The sequence below is a fragment of the Necator americanus genome, chromosome III, assembly GCF_031761385.1.
Source record: "Necator americanus strain Aroian chromosome III, whole genome shotgun sequence".
Classification (NCBI taxonomy): Eukaryota; Metazoa; Nematoda; class Chromadorea; order Rhabditida; family Ancylostomatidae; genus Necator; species Necator americanus.
Genome location: NC_087373.1, coordinates 19,218,784 through 19,241,879, shown reverse-complemented (window position 1 = coordinate 19,241,879; position 23,096 = coordinate 19,218,784). Strand labels below are relative to the sequence as shown.

Below are 23,096 nucleotides of genomic sequence, written 5' to 3'. Positions count from 1 at the left end.
ATCCGGTCGTATTGACTCAGTGCGGCGGTCAGCAACCGAATGTTTGGCTGCATAACACATCAGCCAAGACGAAACCGTTTACGTAACTATGAGGATGAGCCTCCAAATCACAGGTGACGCTTCCTGAGCCCATCGCTCTTCGCAAATAACTCGAGTAACACTTCAAATTCAGATCGCGTTCGTATGAGACTGCAAATCCAGCCGAAACCCCAGCGATCAAGTACACGAGCCGTCACTCGTCCTTACCAGCGAAGCCCGCAGATCTATTGAAAGGTGCTTTTGGATGTCATGCATTAGTTTTTGAAAACAAAAAATAATGCAAACTTCCCTCCGATCAGGTAAAGTATGTCTCGAGTCAATATTTTTGCGTTCCGCATGATTTTCTCGAGGTTTTCGGATTCTCCTCAACTGTAGAATGATATTATTCCTACTCTGGGACTCCCTTCCAGGAGAGGCTGATCTGAATTTTAATTAAAATCTTGAAATGACGCAGCTCCCGTGTTCTTCAGACATACACCGTTGTGCTTGAATAATGTGAGAACTCATGCTTTGTGAGGATCTCCAGTACCATCGCTTTGCGACTTGGAGAAGAACTACTTCATGACAGAACAGATCTTTTCGTTTTAGTTTCTAACGCCACAATAACTGCTTAAACCTCAGCTGCTGCGCAAATGTTTTGTCCTAATATGTTTACAAACACCTCGTAATTTTTCTACGAAAAATCTTCAAACACTAAGAGCAGAGCCAACTTTAAAACTTGGAAAGAAAAATCCCCTTTATTTACATATGGTACTGACGACGGTTTACAGACAATGCTAACATTTAAATTGGTACAAAACTTTGAATGTTGAATTCTAGCTAACTTCAATTTCAGTTCACATGCAAAATTTTTTTTGATGGAATGAAATATTGGTACTATTGCTTCACTATATTAGTATTGTAGCACATATTATTAGTATATTCATCGTTATTTGTAGATATTATTATTAGTGTATTTATTTTATATTATGTATATCTTTTTATATATGCCCGGTATGCCCAGTGTAGTATATCCACACCATGCAGCATTCTACAGTTTAGTAGGTTATTTAGGATAGTGGCGGATATTGTAGGATGGGATTCAGTGGTCACATAGCAAATGCACATTTCTCAACTTACATTATCTTAAAGGTAGAATTCGGGGGAATCTTTGATGCAGAATCTGCCGATTTTTGATGTTCTGATGTGTTTTTACTTCCACCTCATTCACTCCAGGTAAACTTGGACTCGATAGTTGTGAAGTCTCACCAGAATTGGTACTAGAAGAATGCATCGTAATTTCTAAAACTCATAAAAATACTGGAACTAATGCCGTGCGATTCCGAACTGTGTTATGTTGGTGAGGTAGAGAGTAGCTCTTTTAGATGGATATGCTCGCACTTAGAGGGAGGTCATAATTCACTTGTCCCTAACACATCTTAATTGATGGAGTACTCCTCGATTTTGTTCACACTCATTTCCTCGCTGATTCATCTACTCGAAGTGTTTTCACTTTTTCAGCACAATGTTATGATCAGTTCCAGAGAAGGATGTGGATTGTGGATGCATCTTTCTTTCTATAGTTTTTGCTGGCTCCCATGCACATTCTGGTTCCTAAGCATTACTCTCAATCAGCCCGTTTTTCTAAGTATGACATTCATGACTGCGTTAAGGGTGGTGCATGCACCACTGTAGCATGAGTGCTGTTGCTCGCTTCTCTCGTCTTATTATTTCGCTGTTTCTTGTCGACCGAACAGTTGCATGATCGAATTACGAGGGACAACTTTCAGAGATAAAATGATTTTGAGCGACAAGCTTTGGGTATTTCTCGCCATAAGAGCAAAGAGTTTCCCAGAATCACATCATTCATTTGCTGATGGTTATAGATAAAAGCAAAGAGCTAGTATATGCGATCAGGGTTTATCTACAGTGCACGAAAATGCAGCAAAACGAATTATCAGTTTTCTTTTGTACTGTAGTGTACCAATACTTGTGTAAAGCTCCAGCATAATTCCCATTCGTGCCTTCCTTTGCGACTCTCTAAAAAATTTCTAAGTTTCATTATTGACTTCTATGAGGTCCTTAAATCGTACCTGGTTCGGCCCTCAACTTCTGCTCCGACCATGTCATTCCATTTCGTTGCCTGTGTCCCTCGAGCTTGTGTTGGTTCTTTTGCTATCCATGAAATAGTGCAAAATTTTGCTGACCCCATTTCAGTGGGTGTAGAGGTATCTTTTCTACTTATAAAATCCAGTAAGCTCATTAGCACTACTTGATGTGGGTAGTGCATTGTGAATGAACACATTCTCAATAATAACTCCAGTCCTCCAAACGTTCCCTCGAATAGACTAAGCAGGTTAAACATACTCACATACACAAATACAAGCCTACAGCTTATTCGCTTTTGCTGATGACAAACAAGACTCGTTTTTGTTGATGTTTTGCCACCAATTCCTCTGGACCATATCTGCACCCGCAGCTGGATGTGTTGTCGCTGCGGGACGCGTTACGTCTTCGGTGGAGGACGACAAGCTTCTCGTTGCTTTTTTTTGTTTCTTATAATATTTCCTTTTTTCAAATTACGCATAAATAGGATTCCGAGGTCCTATCACTCCGTATTTTTTCACTTTTTCACTAATTTAATTGTATCTTTACTGCGATAGCGATGCTCCAATTCCCTTTGATTGCCATCATGGATATCAGCTAGCCTTTGTCTGAAAACAAACCAGCTCTTGAAATAACATGGAATTCGTTCATCACTTCGTTGTACTCTCGGAGCGAATCAGCGAACCATCCTTCTGATTGCAAGTTACCTCTACATTCTGCAGTCATTTTTGCACGTAGTAGCGCTGGTTGTTTTTTTTTTGTTTATTGGTAACAAATCCAGCAGTCAGACAGGATAGCAGGTCAGTAGAAGCCTTCGAAGCTTAGCAGCGGGTGTTACGCAGTCGGTAAGAGGTTCAGCTGTGACTGCACGATGGATGGCTCGAAACTCCAGTAATGCCGAAGTAATGTAAGGTTTCTATCCTTGCAGGGATTGATTACCGCAGTTTAAAGGCATCACCCCACGAATCTGAAGTGATACGGATTTCAGGTGGAGTATTTGTACACGGGATAGTAGAGACAAGATGGAGAGGGGGGTGATTCCGTCCATTTCTTCCTAATTGCCGTAAAAAATGGCCCGGAAGATGCAGCGTGTGCACAATGCTGGCGCGCTCCAATCGAACTCGTTGTAGAAATTATCTTCCGGGCCGTTTTTTAGAGCAATTAGGAAAAAATGGACGGAATCACTCCTCTCTCCATAATCTACGGTCCCGTATACGAATACTCCACCTGAAATCCGTACCATCTCAGATTCGTGGGGTGATGCCTTTAATGGAATATTGCACACACGTTAATTAACTGGAAACGGTTACGAACTAATTTCGAACGCGAAGGCGCATTCCTGTAGGAATAGATCGTAACCTTAACCTTTGTTAAAAGAGCGCCTCCTCAAAGACTTTAATTTGTAGGGACTTTTTGACTAGGATTTCTGCCTCAAGTTGTCGAGTAATTGTGTATGATTAGCGTTCTTGATAGCTGCAATTTTGTATTTCGCCATGACTATGGTTACGAAGAAGTCCACTGTTGTACCGTTGCAAAAAAATGGCGGAAGTTAAATCTCTACATGTTAAAGTCTTAAAAGTACTCTAGCACCAGAGCATACAGTACAACTAATGGAAAAGTATTTTAATGAGACTACACGATTCTGCTCATACTCCATTACTCGGAGGAGGAACCCACCTTCACCAAGAACATATTCCCGGCATATCACGTTCGACGTCGAGCTCTCTCTTTCATTGCTAAGACGTTTAACATAGAATTCGTTGAGCATAATAAGAATAAAGGAAAATGTATCTGGCGTTGATCAATCCGCTTGCGATGTGCCACCACGTTCACTTCAAATTCAGAATCGAGTGAAGTTTACGATCGTGTAACTGTCCCACACAGTGCCTTGCGGGGATGGGGGTGGGGAGCTAGCCGATGTGTCAAGTCAGTGTTCTTATCCTCCCAGATAAGTCTGGATGAGAGGATTGGCTAGCACTACGGCAGATTCGTTATCAGTGCAAAAGTTCGACTTCGCTTGAATCTTGGCATAGGAGTCTTTTTTTTTTTGCTTTGAGTTGTGCTCGGAACAAGTAGTCATGCATTTATTGCATCAGTGAATGCATCAGTTAATTTTGTAAATAAGAACATGCAACATGTTCGTAAGTGTACAAAATTCGAAAGTGTTTTCATGGAAAATTTCCGCTAAGAACCTTAATTCATTCAACGTGCTTGCGAATGAGTTTAGTACATGCTTCTTCTAAATACCCTGAAAATACCAACTTTCTGCATAAGATTTCTTTAGCAGTCTACGAATCAAAATATCCACATTTGCGAAAGATGAAACTGAAATATCCATAACTGTCCGATTTTTGAGTATCGAGCCTCTGTAGTTTTTATGAAAACATTTGTCTCACTCACGTTACTGCCTCGACTGTCTGCTTTTGTTTGCTAACCTCTTCTGTATGGATGGAACGTAAATTTCCAGAAAGCTCCACGATATACTGGATACGCAATGAGGGAAGGATTTTAGAGGGGAAAATGAAAAATGAAGGAATTTTTTGACCGGAATTACTATCGTTACTAAACGCTTTTCGCTCGCTTTGCTCATTTTTGACGACCTGAGATTTTTCAGGAAAACATTAGTTTGAAAGAATTTGATCAATCACCTGTAGTGATACGCGAACGATCACTATAATTCCAGGCAATACATCGCCCCCTCCACAACAGAGCGGATCTCTCAGATTGGACAAGTGGATCTCACATCTGCTTAACGAAGGTGCGTCCAACATCCACAGTGGATCACAAATGTATTTTTTTTTTCGGAGTTCGGACGAAGTTCCTTCTAGGAAGGTGAAAACTCAATATTTTGCAGCAGATTTGCTCGGATTTCTGAATTTCTGCACATTTGATTTGAAAATCTCGTTATTAGTGTCCAAAACTTGAGATGATGAGCAATTACTTTTGATCGGAAAAAAGAGGTGCAGAGGAGGTCCTACTTGCATTGTTAGTCTAACGCCTTTTCTTTTTGTTCAATTTTTTTCAAATACGTACACACTGCTTAAAAAACAACGTTGAGAGAGAAGCAGTTTTACGGACATTGTTTCTGGTCGTCATTCCGGCTTCGATTACTCGTTCGAGAAATTTGCTATGAAGTAGGTTACAGTAACCACTAGAGCCCTTAAATTTTCCATGTAGAGGTAATTATTTTATATAGAATAAAAAAATAACTGGAAAATGGAAAAGCAATTATCAGAATAGAAAAAAGAAAGTGGATGAGCACTGCATAAAATAGCAAAGCAGAATTAACAGGCTACAGATATTAATGAAGTACTGTTAAGCAAACTCGTGCTTTCGCCGAAGAAAACGCGCAGCTGAATTTGAGATCGGTCTCCTGCTGAGAGGCTGGTAATCCTGCATTTCCAGCATTTGCAGTACTCATTCAGCGTTCGGCTGCCTTCTTCTCTTCCTCCAGGCGATTCAGTTCCCTGTTTCTAGCGTTACTCTTCTTATTCGAAATGCGCCGCACCTACAAGGGGCTTCCATGTTCAGCGCATGAACACGATTCTTAATCATAATAAGTGAGATGTCTGCTTCTTGGCAACAATGATCGAAATATGAATTCGGGATCTTTTTCACGGCGTAATGCATGCATTATTTGTACTCTCTGAAGCGATGTAAATGTGCACGATTAACACATGCAACGAGTTTCTTTTTCTCCGATTTCGTCGCAGCAGGAAGAAGCGCAGTGCTGCAGGAGCATTTGCTCGGGAACATTCCTGTTTCTCGCAACGCATTGCAGAGAGTTGGGAAAAGTATACATGGTCGCGTTTAATTAAAGTTATGAATTTCCACTCTTCCTTGAGCGCCGCTACTAACAATTTCTACAACAATAATAGTTTCTTTCTTTGAGAATGTGTTCTTCTTGATAAGCAAAAGGACAATGAATGTGTTCGTATTCCTCGTATGATCGCAGGTTACATTGCCAATAAGCATTTTATCACATGTTCTTAAAAAGGTAACGTTACTTATATTATTGACTCAGATTTCATACGTAAGTCGAAGCGATAGATGCCTTCATGAATGCGACTGCCCTAAACATCTCCTTTCTCGTTGATTCGACTTACAATGCTCAGTTGCACACTTGGAAATTATCAGGTCACATTCGCAAAATGTAGAGTGAATTACACATGGAAATCTGAATTTTCGCACGTTATTTTTATTCCTTTGCTTCTCGTGCTGCGAAGCGCGTAGTGTTCTTTTCCTTTTCTCTGTTGTTCTACAGTTGCAGAACTAGCTTAGGTGACTATAACATTCACAGGAAAAGGAAGGGTTAAAAGAGGACCATTTTCGAGAGAGGTCACCGATTTTTCTCTTTCTTCACTTAGAAGCCTCATATCTCCTTGAGAAAAACTTCTACCAGCCTTTCATTGCAGAACACCGGTAGATACTATAGCGTGGTATAAGACTGAACAGTTAATCGTAGTTAATCGATTGAACAAGTAGAATCTCATATGATGACCTCTAAGGTCCCTCGGTTCAATTAAAAACCAATGATGCGTTTTGTAAAGACAGCCCTGAAAGATGCTGGACAAATGTGCAACTGGGAGTGTGAGTAATCTGAGGCGGTGTTCAGGGGAAATGCGCTGGTCAGCAGAGGGGGTTTCTGCTGCGGTGCAGTGTTCAGGAGAGGCCGCGGTGCAGCAGCAATTGCCTGAACTTTCGCCGTCCTCTCCCCGCACTGTGTAATATCTCCGTCGTCCATTGACCCTCGACAAGCCGTTAAATCCTAGCCGAACCAGCATCCTCAATTCAGTACCTAGCTTCATTCCGGTTCTCGTCAGCGATGCCAGGAATATTCGCTTGGAAGAATCGTATTCTTGGTCGAAAGACGCCGGAACCGGAAAGAGCGGTGCAGGTGACGGTTCTAAGAGAGCCAGTTGATCGCGATTTGCACAATCACACGCCGAGAAGGAGCGTGAGGTTCAACGACTCTCGCAACGAGTTCAGCCAGTACAACTTGCCTGATTGGCAGAACGACTATGGAGAAGCTAGAGTGATTGCATCAGTCAGTCCCGCGAATCATAATGGTGAGTTTGTGGGCTTACTCTCCTACTTCTTTGTTGCAATGCACGGTTGGTTTTGTTAACCGCTTCTTAGCGAACGTTTGGCAGAACTGCAAAAAAAGCGACGTTATTGCGTTAGCGTCACGTTTTCCGAAATGCCTATTTTGAAGGATAGAAAAGTGTTATTAAATCCTTCCCGCCCTTTTCTAGGATTTTGCATTTTTGAGAGCTTGAGTTCCTTACCGATCTCTTTTTGCTTTTGTTTAACGAAAAGAAAATTGCGCGAAATCTCAGCAGATGTTACGTTGTCTTTACACCGCTGACACTCGCGCCATGAAATCTACTAATTAGTAGCACAGAACGTCTTCCTACGACCAGCATATGGTCGATAGACAACTCCAACGAGTCATGGTACACTTAGGAATGTAGACTACACGTATCTCTCTGCTGTGCTTAATCTATGACCTCATGAACATTCAGGAATTTTCGGTACAGTACAGAAGCTGAAGCAACTCGCATTCTTTAAATCCGTTCCGAAGAAAACCAAAGCTCACTGATGCCTTCACCGTGATGTCCTTTCAGTGCAGAAAAAAAAAACTTCCGAACAATGCCATCAGGAATGCTGATCATTTCGTTTACACTTCCAACGCTGAATTATCTCTTAGCGATCACAGCTAGACCGCATAACTTTGAGGCAGGAAACATATACGACCACCGTAAGACGACCGTCTTTGCAGGTTTTAGTTTCAGTTTTAGAAGCTAAGGTATAGGTAATTCTGGATGGATGATGACAGGATTTGCACTCGTCATGAAACTATCCGTTTTATTGAACCTTCCAGTTCACTCTACTTTCTAAAGCTTGCGAAACGTTTCTGGATTGTACGAGCTTCGAAGTGTTCGTTTTCTGTGAGCCCTCAAGTGACAGATGGGGGAAATTCGTGAGTCATGCGTCCTGTCATGCGCACATCAGTGTGGTGTGAGAATTGCTAAGCACAACTGTCGTGATGTGATCCAAGTGGTTCTTTTGCCTTTTGTCTTTGAGTTCTTGAAGAGAGCTTCTCTTTTTCGCTTCACACTCGCTATACTCAAACGTTTTCACTCACTCCCTTACGTTTCTCTTGGCTTGTGTTAGCATTATTAGATAGCATTGAATATTTTCTTAAAATCCACGATCTGTGATAATGTCACTCTAAAGTAGAATATAACTGCTCCTCTGTATAATTCTATATATGCTCATCTCTCTTAAGAAATCCGGCATGTTCTAAGAAGCTATTAGCTTTTTGTAGGGCTTTGAGCAGCTTCGACTTTTCGCTCTATGTACATATGAAGGTTTACCTGCTTTCGTGCTTACAAAAACACCTTTTCAAAAATAACCTCTGAGTGATGATTCGATCGTACGCAGTGGTTGTTTTTTCACGAAAATCTACCACATTTCGCATTTTCCGCCAAAAAAACTGCCCAAAATCGGAGCAGAGCGAGCTGATTCCAACCAACGCACACTAGTGCACGACAAGTTGAGTTAAAACTGAACTTTCTTGCTTTATGCGAAAGTTCTTACTGTAACTGTTAAACTGCGTTTTCTTCTACAACGGCTGTTCATTTTAAGACGTGACGATGAACTACCAAAGAATTGCACTTGAAAAGTACAAAAATGATGCGCACGGGCTCTGCTGTCTGCAGTATTTGTGTTTCTTCTTTCAGCACAAAGACCCTTGAGCGGAACTCCAGAAGATGGCGAGCAATCAGCGCAAGCGCTTCCTTCCTTTGCTTAATGCCCCTTTAGATTTTTGGGGGTACTTTCCTGTACTCTTTCGGAAGCAATTAATTTTAGGTTGTATTTCGATTTCTGGTGGAAGTGTCAATTGCAGATGTGAGAATAATTGCTTTTTAGAGTGTACCTCTACTACTTCTAGTGGAATACGTTTAAAGAGCTTTGAACGGTACTAAAGGAAGGATTTTCGCAACTTTCAATCAGTCCCTTCTTCTATGGTTCTTTTGCTACCAAGGACGCCATTGAGATCACAAAACGTCAATCAACTAATCACCACATAGTAGTCAAGCAACAAATACTGATTTTGATGAGGAGACAAGAGAAAAGTAGCGGGCGTACCAAACAAACACTTGCAATGTGTCCACGCCTTTTACTATTTCGGTAAAGATCCATAGCATCACTGTTATAAACATTCTGGAACGATGCTGATCCAAGAAACAAAGACTCCTTTTCTGTTTTGGAAGCAAGTAAAAATTGAAAAAAAGTATTTGTATAGTATATTATAGCGCTTTTCTTCATTCTTCCTTAGTTGTTTTAAGCCAAGTAGCCAGATGAAACATACGATTTCGACGTGATCTAAAATTAACACCTAAAATGAACCGTAATGTCGTGCATTTTTCTTTTGTTGCTAAAATAAAAGAATAAAGTGTTTAAAGGCATCACCCCACGAATCTGAGGTGGTGTAGATTTCAGGTGGAGTATTCGTATACAGGATGGGAGACTACGGAGAGAGAAGTGATTCCGTCCATTTCTTGCTAATTGCCGTAAAAAACGGCCCGGAAGATGCGGCGCTGCACAAGACTGGCGCGCTCCAATCGAACCTCTCGCACAAAATGGTGCGCCAAAACGAATGAAGCCGTACCTTCCGAGCCGTTTTTTACGGCAATTAGGAAGAAATGGACGGAATCACCCTCCTCTCCGTAGTCTCTCATCCTGTATACGAGTACTCCACCTGAAATCTGCACCACCTCAGATTAGCGGGGTGATGCCTTTAACATTGACCAATTTTCTTGAGTTTTCTTTTCTTTGAGATTTTCTTATCACGCGTCAGTTCGTTGTGATAAAGGCGGCTTATCACGAAAATGACGACGTTGCGATCTCTAAGCGAATACGTAGATAGTAGTAGGTAATTGTGTTATTCACGACTATGGATGCGACCACGTTCAATTCCGCCTGTATTCCACAAAAAAGGTGAGAATCAATCTGGGTTGCACCGATTCGCCATAAGATGCAACTTGTTACGCAATAAAACGTTACTGACTCCTTCGTCGTCCGATACCCGCAATCCATTGGATGTATAATGATACCATATGAGTATACCTCATATATAAATAAGTGTGTAATAACCTACGCAATCGCAAACGTATGCGAATTAGAATAGTTCTTCTACCCGTGAAAAGTTGCATCGTTGCGGATACGGGTCCAAGCAAGGCTGTTTCACTTCGATGCCTTTTTCATGGACTACCACGCAGACTTGAGCGTGATCGTGCTCATAATCGTTAATCCCTGTCTATTCGTAGAAAGTTCTCAACAGCTTCAGTTTCTCGGTGCACGGCTTTCCAGGTTTTACAAATTCGTGTGCAGTCTGGCTTGCGGGAGTCAACCGACGTACTCGCATCAAAACGACATGAAGGACGTACGCAATTGCTCTTGCGCAGGCTTCTCTCGAGGCGCTTCAGTGGAGCGTAGCGGCTAGGAGCGTGGTGAAACCCTTGCTGGCAGCACCCATCGCTTCAGTTTGCGATGGTCCCACCTCGATTCCAACTGCTGCTTCCACCGCGCTGTCTCGAGCGCGTACGCAAATGCACCGCAACTGCACTCGTGATTCATGTCGTTTTGACACAACCAGATCCTCCGAGTTCTTCTATACTCGCAGACAAGTTTTGACAACTCGTCGACACCCGATGGTAAAAGGCTTGGTTGGCCCCGAGCAATCTTGGACTATCGACCGTGTAGTTGCACCAGAAACTTCTATCACAGCATTACACCCACCGCCCTCTTTAAATCCTTCTTCTTTTCCTTTTTTCACGAAAATCTCTATAAAAAATGAGTGGATACTGTGTGGTCTCTTCTTCAAATATGTGTGCATGAGTGATGTTACGCTGCATTTCGAGACGGACATTTATATTGAAACAAAACCTCAACGTCATAAACACTTGAATTCACACCAGAGAATGGAATTTTATTGTCGGATCAAAACTACCTGGAGCTTGGCGCTGTTGCGTGAGCAGCTGCGCTCAAAGAGACCCCGCTTGCGCAACTGCGCCACGTTTCAGTTCGTTTCCACACTACTGAACCCGAAGTTCCCACAATCCTGTGCGAAAGCATATTGTACGTGAGCGCAGTGTTATTCTTTTAAAATTTGCGTGTGAGTGATGCTACGATGTCATCCTTGAAAGATCTTAACATGGAGCAATCCTTCGTCTCACACTGTTTTCTTGGTGCTACTTCCGATATCATGAATTTGCTTTCGCCAAATCGAAAATTGATTTGATTCAAGCCGATTGCCAACGAACTGAGAGCGACCTTCGTGCGGAGCTCCTTCGTTGGCTGGGAGATGAGAACAAACCCGCGAAATATTTCACTGAAAATTCAGAACTTCACATCAATCGGTTGATCTTGTTCTCATTTCTTGCGAGTCTAGTTTTTCTTTTTTTCCCCTCTTTTTTCTCTTCTGAACAAATGAATTTCGAAAGACCACCTTCGTTTTTAGATCTTAAATACAAAAGGTAGCAAACCAACCATTCAATGGAATTATGTTATCCCTTGAACTCTTTGGTATTCTTCTAGAAGTTGATGAAGAGAATTAATCTCAATTCCCTCCCACGTATCTGGACAAAGAAAAAGACCGTAGCCATTTCCGGAAAAAGTCGATAATTCGTTCCCGTCAAAAACCTGCGATTTTCGTGTTCATTCTATCGCACTAACGACAACTTTAGACTTTTTTTTTGCGCTGTGAAACCCTCACTAAAAAGGCTGCAAACCTTTGAACATAACTTACTGAACCACTTAATTTACCTCTTATTCCACCAGAAATCAGGTCGCTTCGATTAGACTGCATTGGTCGAACGAAAGAAAAAGGAGTAGTTGTGTCAGCAAGTAGAAAGAAGAAAATAAAAATAAAAGATAAGCAGAGGAAATGCGTGCGTTGCGACCGATGCCCCAAGCTCGCTCTGTAGCAGAACTTTGCCAGTGGCTCTATGAATGTGTTAATACGTGAGATGCGTTTTCTGCTTGCTCCATTGTGTATTTTTCCAGAAATTTCACCTATTCAACGTCGCAACGTTCTCGCAAAATTTGCGCTCGAATTGTTTCGTCCGCAAAAAAAAGTTTGACTTAGAAAGATCTACGAGTGGACTCCAAAGAACATATAATTAAGAACAGAAAAACTACGCATTTTTGTAGCGTTGCTTACTTGGATTCTATTAAGTTTTTTTCAAAACAGAATAAGAAAAGAACAGAACTGAGTTCTGGTTCTTCCTCGTCCTTCTCAGTCTGCAATTCTTTGAAAATACAGGACTGTTCTTTCACTGTTTCAATTTTGCCTCTTTTTCCTCTTTTATTTTCCTTGGGGTGTATGCAAATATCCAACAAACCCACACAGTTCTCCTGCGCTCTTTTTATAGGGGTTCCTTCAGTATTTCTGGTGGGCTAGTTGTCTATTTGAATCCTTTTAAACATCAAAACGCTTCCTGGGAAGTTCCGTTTTTGAAACAAACAAGTTTCAGGAGTGGAGAAACGCGAACACCCTTCCACAGACTGGCGTTATGCGGACTCGTATCGGATGTCGATGGCTCCATTGGCATCGTCCGAAATGCTGGACGACGAGTCGTCAGCACAACGTCGTTTCGGCTCCTCCTCTACCACCAGCAAAGCGGGAGCTGTTTTGCAGCACTTACGAGAACAGGTGCTCGTTGCAATAGATTTTTTTGTATTCTTTGTCGCTACAGAGGGAGGCTCTTACTGCTACATAAAAGCATCTCACGTCATGGAAGCTTAAGAAGTGCCTGTACATGACTGAGGCACTCCTAAGTTTGCTTTCAAACGGGAACGCTAAGGTAGTCACTGGATAGTATAGTTGTTGCTCCCTACTGGTTTTTAGAATTCAGGCACCTTCCTTGCGGGTTAAAACGACATGACGCATGGTGCAGTTGCGTAAGCAGCTACGCTCGAAGCGGTGCGCTGGAACGTAGCCGCTCTAGTCGAAGTGGGACCGTTGCGAACTAAAGCAAGGAATGGTGTCAGCAACGACCCCACTTGTTTCTAACCGTTACGTTCCGCCGCACCGCTTCGAACACAGCAGCTCCTGCGACTGCACCGCGCTTCTTATCTTTTTGATCCTACTAAATTTCCCCTTTCTTCGGAAGTTTCTGCATCTGCGGAAATTAAATGTCGAAGCCTGTGAGACTGAACACTTACTATTTCTTAGTTTTTATTCAGTTTCATTATTTATTTATTTTTATTTATAATTTAGATTCTAGTCTGCTTTCTTATCACAAATTCGCTTTCTATTGAAGTTTCTAGAAGAGAAAGTGGACGTCAGGCCACTCACATCTCATTTTATCTCCTCTTATCAATCCTTCAATCTATGCACAAGTTGTCAAATGTGAAATGTGTTTCGGATTCCAGTTTAAAAGCTTCAAACACATCTTAAACAGCTGCAACAACAGATTGTGGATAAGCACTAACTTTTACTTTTTTAGCTAATTTCACCTTTCATTTTTTATGTGAGATCTCTAATTGACGCAATATTTTGTTTTTTCGTGTTTCTAATCACTACCGTTTTCCACACTTGACCACTCGAAATCTTCTAAACGATGCTTGTATTCAGACTAACACTATTTATCCTGGAATTGGCAGAGAGCAGCGAGCAATTCCTCTGCTCCATCACTCAGTCTGTTGGCCGTCTTAGCACCCTTACGTACAAATATTCTTTCCTTTCTCTTCACATCAATAAACGAATGAGAGGGTGATCGGTACCTGTCGGCAACAGCTCAAGCAAATCAATCAAAATGAAAGGATGCTTGTTGCGCATTAAGAAAAACTATTTAACTCGTATTTCAGAGTTTTCAAGGGTTGGGCTTCCTTTTCTCCTTTTCTTATTCCACGACACAAAACTTCGCGAGTTTGATTCCCATCTTGGTTAAATTCACCTACATTTACAGATTAGTGTAGTCCGCGCTATGTGTTACCTTCCACACGGAGGTGCTTGCCCGCCTATGAGATCAGTATTAATAGGAGGATGAGACCGATGAGCTCCCTGGGGCAACTTTTTGTTCTTCGTTTTATTTGATGGTTTTTCGTCTTTTGCTATCGATCATCGTCTCATCGGTCGCAGCAGGCGGACACTAATGACCGACGTAAAGCGCGTGGCTGACACAATACGTTTGCGGCGGCTGTACATTCATGAATTGATGGGATCCGAAAAGACTGAACAACTACTAAACAGATACAGTCTTATCTTTATAGGCAGGGCATGCTATCCAACTCAACCCCTGCTTCCCAGGATCAGTACGAGAATGTAAAAAGACACTATAAGCGACAGTGCACATGGTAGAAAAATAGGCAAATATGAGTCACATGGAGTATATCTATAAAATATCTGTAAAAAAAATCTATAAGTGGTAAAAGTGGTGTTTGGGGTGCATCCTTAAGGGATTGGAAGACGCAAAACACCTTATCTTTCATAGTCTAATTTCTTCTACACGATAAGATGAAAGGACGACTTGAACTATGAGGTTCTGGAACTGTTGGATATAGAATTTCTCAAGCTGAACCTTTTGTAATAGCTTTATGGCTTTGTAGATACAGCGTATTGACATTCCTGTTAAGACCGACATCTTAACTGCCGCAGTTCAGTGCTTCTTGCATTAGCTTCTGATACTAAAACCTTGGACACATCATCTTGCAAATTTTTAATGATGAAGCGGTGTTCACATCAATACCGGATCGCAGTTTCTGCACACAGAAACTGTCGTGATCCTGTTTCTCATGGTAACTGAAGCGCATCGCTCTCCTCCTGCACAACTTCCTTCTGTAAGAAAGAGGGAGAACCAAGACAGAAATGTGTGGATCGAAACGAATCATGCTCTCCTCCACTCGAAAGTGGACTTTTTCCAGATTCAAATTACATTTAAACTATATTTATTTATTAGTTATAGTTTAACCAAACAATTTAATCATTAAGCTTTAGTAGTATCCAACGACAAAAACTTGTGCTCAGGATAGCGTATCTTAGTGTTTCCTAAGTAATCCATGTAGGACCTCCACATGCGTAGGGCAGCATTTATAACTAGTATAGAGTCTGAATTGTTAACAGTTACGCGAAAGAAGGTGCCCCTTGCGCATAATTCCTTCCATGTAGAGCTCAATACAGAATGCATAGGGCCGTACCGCAGTGTGTTCAAACGCAATTTCGACACTTTCGTTAAAGTGGTGTTTTAGAATGTTGGTCGCTAAGTTAGTTGCATTCTGCCAATACAAAGGCTGATGCGCTACTGACCAAAAGCAAATCTTCTAGCAAATCTAATACATGCATGGGGTGTGTTAATGAACAGCAAAAATTCCAGAATGAACATCCAGAGTACGCTGAGCCAAGACGTCCATCGTCCACATTGCCTGCAATGGGAGCCCGACCGATTACTCCCGTGCGAGGACCAGGTCAAAGTAATTTCGGAGGGACGGCGGCGACAATGTCACGATGGGAGGCGAATAGAACCGAACAGCTCTCCCAAAATGGAGGCTACTCGACGCCAGGGAGGCAGCTCGAACAGATGAATGTCGTCTTTCTACAAGCAAATGACGAAGTCAAAAGAGCCATTCTACCTCCGGAGGTGAAGTTTTGTATATCTCAATAGGTGAAGTTATCCGCTAAGACTTTCCTGGAAATTACAATACACTTCCTGCAGTACAGCTGACTGGTTAAGTTTTTTTGCAGGTGCACAGTTTGGAGCAGGTTAAAATGGCTTTTGTTCGTGCTTTTCCAAACATTTCTAGACACTACATCGAACAACCATCGATTAAAATCTACATCCAAGAACCATCGAAAGGACAACTTTTTTATGAATTGGATGATCCAAGGTTAGCAGAACTCTTATTCGCTTGGAAATCCTCAGTCTAAGACTTACTCCTCAGAATATTCTGCTCAGGGTGGTTCGATTCGATTCGAAGGTCACAGTATAGCTTCTTGCTATAGAATGAGACTTTCTGAAAAAAAGAACAGTTGCAGAAGATCCAAATGCCACGTGAAAAGGGAATAGCAAGAATCTTGGAGTGTTTTTATTTTGTTAAGGAAACAAGGCAAGAGCAGATGTCGTCTGCTTTACACTGGAAGCTAACGCCATCCATTCTTACCTTAAAAAATACTCCACTTTAAAAATCCGAGTGACATCTGCTTCAACAAAAAATGCTTATCTTGAACAACATACATGTGAAGATCTGGATTTTGAACAGGAAGTCTATCGACTCCATTGAATTTTCGATTACAGCGACATTCGCAACAAGTCAGTCCTAAAACTTCGTGAACATTCGATCACCGGAACGCAATCACCTGCACGTTTCCTCGACCAACCGGACTATTTGTCGGAGACAGAAAACGACGACGGCAGGCATCGGTGAGCGGCTTCATTAAAGAGATTTTCTCTCAACTCTTGCATATTTTTTGCTTGTTTTTTTACTCCTTAGTAGCTGGCAGAAGACTTATTGTTTAAGACGTTTTTCAAGCTAGTAATAAGTTAAAATAATGAGAAGGAACAATGAAGTAAGTGGCTGTTGTTAGCACTGACACTAATCTGTTTTGTACCGGTTCACCTACAGAAAGAACTTAATTACTCCTTCAATCAAAAAATTTTAATTTAGCAATTTCCTCCTCGAACCAAAGCGCGTGTTGGTTGAAACGAAACTGCAAAAACTTATCAACTCGTTATTAAAAGCGGTGGATATATTCTGCAGTAGCTGAAGACAAGTATAAATTCAAAAGGGATCACATAGAACTGTACGGTCGAGTGACACAAGACGTACAGCATTGGGAGGACGTGGTACATGTGCCCGATGTAGAATTCAGGGTATGGGGGAAACGGCGAAACGATGAAACTGGAAGAAATTTTTTCCAAAAAAAAAATTCCGTTAGCAAATCATATCCTTCAAAGAAAATTTCAGTGAGAAAGTTTAGTGGTACATTCACATCAGGTTCGTCTCGCTTGCTCGCCCAGCGTCGGCAATGGCACACTCAGATTATCGCAAAAACTCCCAGAAGAACTATGAATCGTACGATTCCTACGGTAGCGACACAAGCAGCCATGATTCTCGTTCAGTGACGCGAAGTGGATCCGCCACGCCCATCATTGACAAAGAGTCCAGGTGAAATATATTATATTATTTGGCAGGAAAATATCAAAGACTAGTCACCCATTCTAAAACAAGGAGTCTAATTCTGGGCTCCTCGTTTTGGCAGTAATTCACTACAAAGTGAGCAGGTGCAAACTTCACTAATTCATAGTAGAGACCCCGTATAGCATTAATGGCTAATTTCAATTAATTCAATTTTCAATTAATCTCCATGTGACATAGGAAGCTCTTCAGATCCAAAGTGGCATTAAACGTAAATTGAGAAGTACAGTTCGATAGCACTTTCAGCTTCAATGGCATTGACCGCTTTTCTTTCCAACAGGGCTCGTATGGAGACGATGGAACGCCAACTTGCCGGACTCTCCAGCCTCGTGCACTCAGCCTTGGTAAGCAGAGGCATGAGCGAAAGCAGCAGGAAGGACATGGCCGACCTACGACGAGAGGTACGCCTCTGTTCTCTGAGCGCTCCGAGATCTCTCATCGATGACTCTCAGATCCTCGCATTGCATCCAGACGCTGAACGAGCGGCTTCGGAAGAGCCGCCTTCACTACCTGACAGCCTTTCTTCACACACGCAAAGTCAACTCGATCACCTTCGTCACAAACTGCGTCAAGCAAGTTCAGACATGAAACAGCTGAGAAGAACCGCACAGGTTGGCGATACCTACGAAAACGTGCTCCAGAGGTTCTTCGTCTAAGTTTGTGCAGTCATTTTAAAATTTAGAAGAGTTCCTATAACTTCTTCCGAACATTGATATTTCTGACTTTAAGTAAGGATGCACTTCACAAAACTGTAACCACTTTAGTTTTTGCTGAAGTGCCTGGAAATAAGACTCTGAACACAGTAGCAAGACTAACAAAAGGTTCGCGAAAGTAATGTAGAGGATTTTAAAGATGCATTTTCAAGTGGTTCTGCCTGGAAACCACCCCCAACCAAAACTGCTTATTATTTCCGAAATATGCACATATAATACATGCGCTCTGAGGACACTTTAATTTTTATTTTCAGTATTGTCCAGACACCTTTATTTAACCCAGATCCTACTCAAACCTACGAAATACAAACTTTACGGTTTTTGTTTTCGCTTTTTCTTACAACTTATTACCGTATCATTTTGTGTTCTGACGAAAGGTAGTTTTTCGGTGAGGGTGTTACAAATGAGCAGTGGTTTCCCCTAGGCTCACTTTATACGTACTTATTGGAATGAAAATGAGCTTCATTATCGAATAAAACTGCATCGTGCAATATCCGAAGCATCAATATTTTTCTCGAACATGCCCTCTTTTTTATTTCGATGCACTTTTCGTTTAAACACCGGTAAAGGAAGGTAACGTGTCACGAATTTGACGATGTTGATGTCTCTGCGAGCAGATTTATAGTACGGGATGTAGATTGCGAGTATGGTCGCCTTCCCACTCCATTCCCTATTCGTCCTGAAAAACGGCGTAGAAAGGGTGTTTGTTCCTACGAGGTGCGCCAGTTTCCTCTGAAGCCTACTCATTGGTTCAACTTGAACGGTCTCATTGACCTTCGGCCGCTCGCTTCCGGACGCGCGCATGCGCGAAGGTGGAGCGTTTTTACGTACCTTGTAGGATCAAACACTTTTTCCTGTGCCGTGTTTCAGAACGATCAAGGGAGAGTGGGAGGGCCGGCACTCCTACTCGTAATCTACATCTCGATCTCCATATCTGCCCAGGGACACTCAACATCGTCAGTTTCGCGATATCCTACCTTTAAGCGTGCTTTAAAGAGAGAACGCACATGTTCCTCCAACTGAACTGAAGCTAATTAAGAACGGTGCGACAGCAAAGCAAAATACGCTCTGAGGTTTATATCATGACATCAGCTTTCTATCTGTGCTAGACTAATCCCGTTCGGACGTGATCCAGAAATGAATTGATGGTGATGAATTTTACAAGGACAAAACATCTAATTACTTAATTACTTAGATTAAGTTACTTCCAGTCTGAAGATGTGTTTTCCAGGTGAACGCTCAGAATGCTAGAAATTACATAAATGAAGCAGGCGAAGAGATTGCTCGTCTAATATCGCAAAAGATGATCACGTCATCCATTAAGGAAAACCTCAGAGTATGTTGTGCTCGGAATTGCTCTGGAAGAGTTGGGTGGTTGGAATATCTAATAATAATAATAAAACATGCAGATAGACTTTGATGGAGTTCACGGACCTCAGAGGGAAGAAACGAATAAGGAGCGGAGAAACCACGAACAGAGATTAACGCGACTACTCGAAGGACTAACGTGAGTTTGGCGCATTTGTGTGAGAATGAGTTTTACGTCTTGCCTCCAGGAAATTCGAGAACAACGTAGAAGCCGTGAGAAGCAGTGTGCTGACAAGCAACCGAAAATTGCGAATGTCTGAAGTAGAATCGCTGACGGAAGGTCTCACTCAGATTGGAAGAGAGGCGGCGACCCTCAAAAGTAAGCATTCTTCCTTTAATGTTCTTCATTCTCCTGATTTTATATCCGTGACAGAAGCAGCGGCCATCTTTCAAAGATGAAGAAACTTATTCGTCCAAATGAAAATGTAATTACCTAGTTTACTTGCAGATAACAGCTCTCGATGAAGAATATAAAAAAAAACAAAATCACAGGAACGATAATATTGCTTTACGAATACACAAAAAAGGGAAGAAGGTTACGTCCAAGCTATCCACTGGTGGCGAGTAGCACAAAACAAGTCTTAGGGCTGTATATTCTAATGGCTTTGAATGTGCCTTGTTGGAAACAGATTCATCTAGAGAAGTCTGGATCAAAGAAGGATGAGCTCAAAACGGACTGAAGACCAACTAATCTCTAAAACGTTACAGAAATTAGTTGTCAGCCTAATAGTAATAGTTGGTAACATTGCAGACTGGACGTAAGGCAGTGGTTAGAGGTACACAGTGCAAACTTGCCAACTAATCCTTTCATCTCTCGACCCTAACCATTGGTCGATAAATTGGTATCAGATCTGAATGCAACCGATTTTCCCTTTTTTCTTATTTTCACCTTGTTTTATTTCCTTTTTAATATTAATTTACATAATACGTAAGTTCATATTAAAAAGGAAATAAATTAAAAGGATAAGGATGTGATTTGATTTTTGAGGAATTAGAGTTTGCGTATCCCAAAAGGACTAGTCAGTCAACTACTTTATCCTTCATCCCTTATCTAGTATCACGTACAGAACTATTTCCTTTTCCATTTGCGCCTCATTTTTAAAAAGGGCCAGCGAATTATCATTAAAAAAATAAGAAGCTGATATCATGGAAATCTTGAAGGAGGCTGTAACCTCTTGTTGTCTTCACAAAAAAAAGAGATGTGGATGTAATGCGTCATGTGGTTTTGCAGAGGCTCTTCATTTAAAGTGAGCAGACAGAAGAATAAGAATTTCTGCAAATCCTTGACAATTAGAGAACGTTATCATACTTCAATACTCACTCTCTTACAGCTGAATTTCCCCCAATCCACTCAGCAATAGAATCACAAATTAAAGCTGACATGGAGAGGATTGTTCGCGAGGAAAAATACATCCGAGATCAAACGGCAGCCGTAGATCAGAGTCTCAGAAGGTTCGCTCGTCACTTTTTTGTAGTATTCCCGTCACTTTCTTGCGACGTTCCTGAAAACTGACGCCTTCTTCAGGTGCAAGGCCCTTGCAAACATAATGGTAACTATGAAGAAACTGGCCATGGTGCAAGATCCCACCATACAACGTTCCAAAAAGGTAACAAGCAGGGTTGTTGTAGAGGAGATCGACTTCTGTATTGTTCCAGGAGTTCAATTCTTCTTCCACGGTGCCCGGCTCCTCACCAGCGCCAGCGCTCGCACCGCCACCGCCTCCTCCACCACCGCCTCCTGTGCCGCCGCAGCCTGCTGCGACCATTGTGGATACCGCAAATAGCAAAACTAATACAACCAAAATCAACCCACCTTCAACAAATTTTGCTTCAAACGCAACCACACCGCTGATGAACAATATGAAACATGCAGACGTCCATTCCAATGCCATTGCACAACCTACGACGAATGGTTATCAATCGAAAGGAGTGGAAATCACCCCAAACATCTCGAAGAATACGTCCGAACTGCTTCCACCACTCTCAAGTCAGCCCAGTTCTTCACCGGCAGCAGAGTTGGATACCGTACTAGAAGAGGTATTGCTTTTCCAAGAACAAAGTGCTTACATGCTTAGACATGGTCAAGGATAAGCACAGTTAGCTCTCGTTCAAATCTTTCTTATCAAGTTTATTCTCCTTTGTAAAGTATTTTATTCCTAGAAAGTGGATTTTTGTGTCCTTCTTCTGCTGGTATTGCTCCATCGCTCCTCAATCTTCAGTTGTTTTCATCGTTAACGATGAAATTGACGATATTGGAATTTCTAAGCGAACAGATAGGAAGATAGTAGTACAATGTAACCTTCAACAAATTTTGCTCATATCTGCGAACTACACCCCATCCACTCGTTGGGAGATCCGAACATCGCCAACCGTAACTCCACGTGAAGGAAAACTCCGCTGGAAAATCGGAGTTAGAGTTGTAGGTTGCGGAATCAGAGGTGGTTTCACTAATCTAAACCTGATCGTCTTAAGAAACGGCGTGGAAGACGACGTTTTAAGACGATTTCAGTTGCAACGCGCCGCATCCAAGTGCGAGCGGGAGATCAGTGATGAATTCTCACCAGCCTATTAAAGTAAAACCAATGAATAGTCTGGTGATAGGGCCGGAATGTATAGAAGAGCGTTCTAAAGTGTAATAACCAGTGTTGCTCCCAAGCGGTTTTTAACGGTGATAAAAGCTGAGGGAACCACCCCTGATCCGGCAATCTACAACCCCATCTCTAGCTTTTCCGACAGATTCCCTCACCACGTCAGATTCGTGGTATGCCGCCTTTAAATCAACGCAGCGTGATACACTGTGTGCACCACATGGCCATGTAGCTATGGCTTTTGATTAGTCATTTTATCGGGCAATTTTATTAACTTGTGCTATTTATTACTTGCATTTTTTTCAAATTTTACTCCTAAGGTCGTTGGTATCAAAGTGTCCAGAATGTGTTTACATATTCCATGGGTATTGCACAAAACAGCGCGAGCATTCACCAAAAAACAAAAAGCACTAAAAAAGTGGCGTAAGAGCGGCGTTGGTTCCTACGAGGTACAATAGAACGCGTCATGCTTGTACTCCGCTTCTCTCAGCACTTTATTTTTCATCACGTTCCTATTCTACGTCAATCCCCCTATACGGTCCCTTTATAAAACACATCTTCAATCTAATTCCTATCTATTGGGTGATCTATTAAAAATTGAAATTCGACATTTCTGTTTGCATCGATAACGACGACGAACAAAAAGTAACCACGCAACTTCGGATAATACAGGTTGCTCCAACTGGTATACCTCCGCGACCGCCAAGCAGATATTCCGTGCAAGATGTTCGTATGAAATTCCAAAGGCCACCCGAACTTCCCGAACAAGTCAAGAGCCTCATAGATGAAGTGGCTCGGCGAGCATCACCTGGTCCTGACACGAACGAACGGAGGTAGCTTCCGCTAGTGCTTTTCATAAAGTGCAAGCACCAATCTTCATTTACTTCAGAATAGACTTAGAAGAGCGACAGGAGCGCTTGGCGGAGAAGCAGCGTCAACTTCGCTCCCAGTTCCAGCAACTCCAACAAATGACGCCTTTACCATGAGATGAAAGAAGAGCATTGAACTTTTAGCTGATGAGAACTACTGACAATATGTACTGTAGAGGTTCCACCATGTATATTTCAAAACTACTTGCAATTCGTGGTGTTGTTGTGAG

The 23,096-nt window shown here is 41.9% G+C and overlaps 1 protein-coding gene across 3 annotated transcripts; it reads left to right on the top strand.

Moving 5' to 3' along the window:
* Window positions 1-39: 39 nt before the first annotated feature.
* RB195_010088 (uncharacterized protein) lies at window positions 40-22,983 on the top strand (the record flags this gene model as incomplete). Of its 3 annotated transcripts, XM_064190935.1 has the most annotated exons (19): window positions 40-113; window positions 173-273; window positions 4,808-4,882; window positions 6,897-7,193; window positions 12,669-12,847; window positions 15,510-15,773; window positions 15,878-16,020; window positions 16,428-16,553; window positions 17,128-17,298; window positions 17,609-17,729; window positions 17,781-17,939; window positions 19,273-19,377; window positions 19,451-19,548; window positions 19,598-19,728; window positions 20,741-20,861; window positions 20,935-21,016; window positions 21,066-21,446; window positions 22,670-22,830; window positions 22,887-22,983. In XM_064190935.1, 19 exons carry the CDS (start codon window positions 40-42, stop codon window positions 22,981-22,983), a joined length of 2,886 nt encoding a protein of 961 aa, XP_064048516.1. The 3 variants fall into 3 exon arrangements, with proteins under 3 accessions (XP_064048516.1, XP_064048518.1, XP_064048517.1); XM_064190933.1 differs by lacking the exons at window positions 40-113; window positions 173-273; window positions 4,808-4,882 and having other exon boundaries at window positions 6,950-7,193; XM_064190934.1 differs by lacking the exons at window positions 6,897-7,193; window positions 12,669-12,847; window positions 15,510-15,773; ... (11 more) ...; window positions 22,670-22,830; window positions 22,887-22,983 and having other exon boundaries at window positions 4,808-5,049.
* Between the last annotated feature and the right edge of the window lie 113 nt (window positions 22,984-23,096).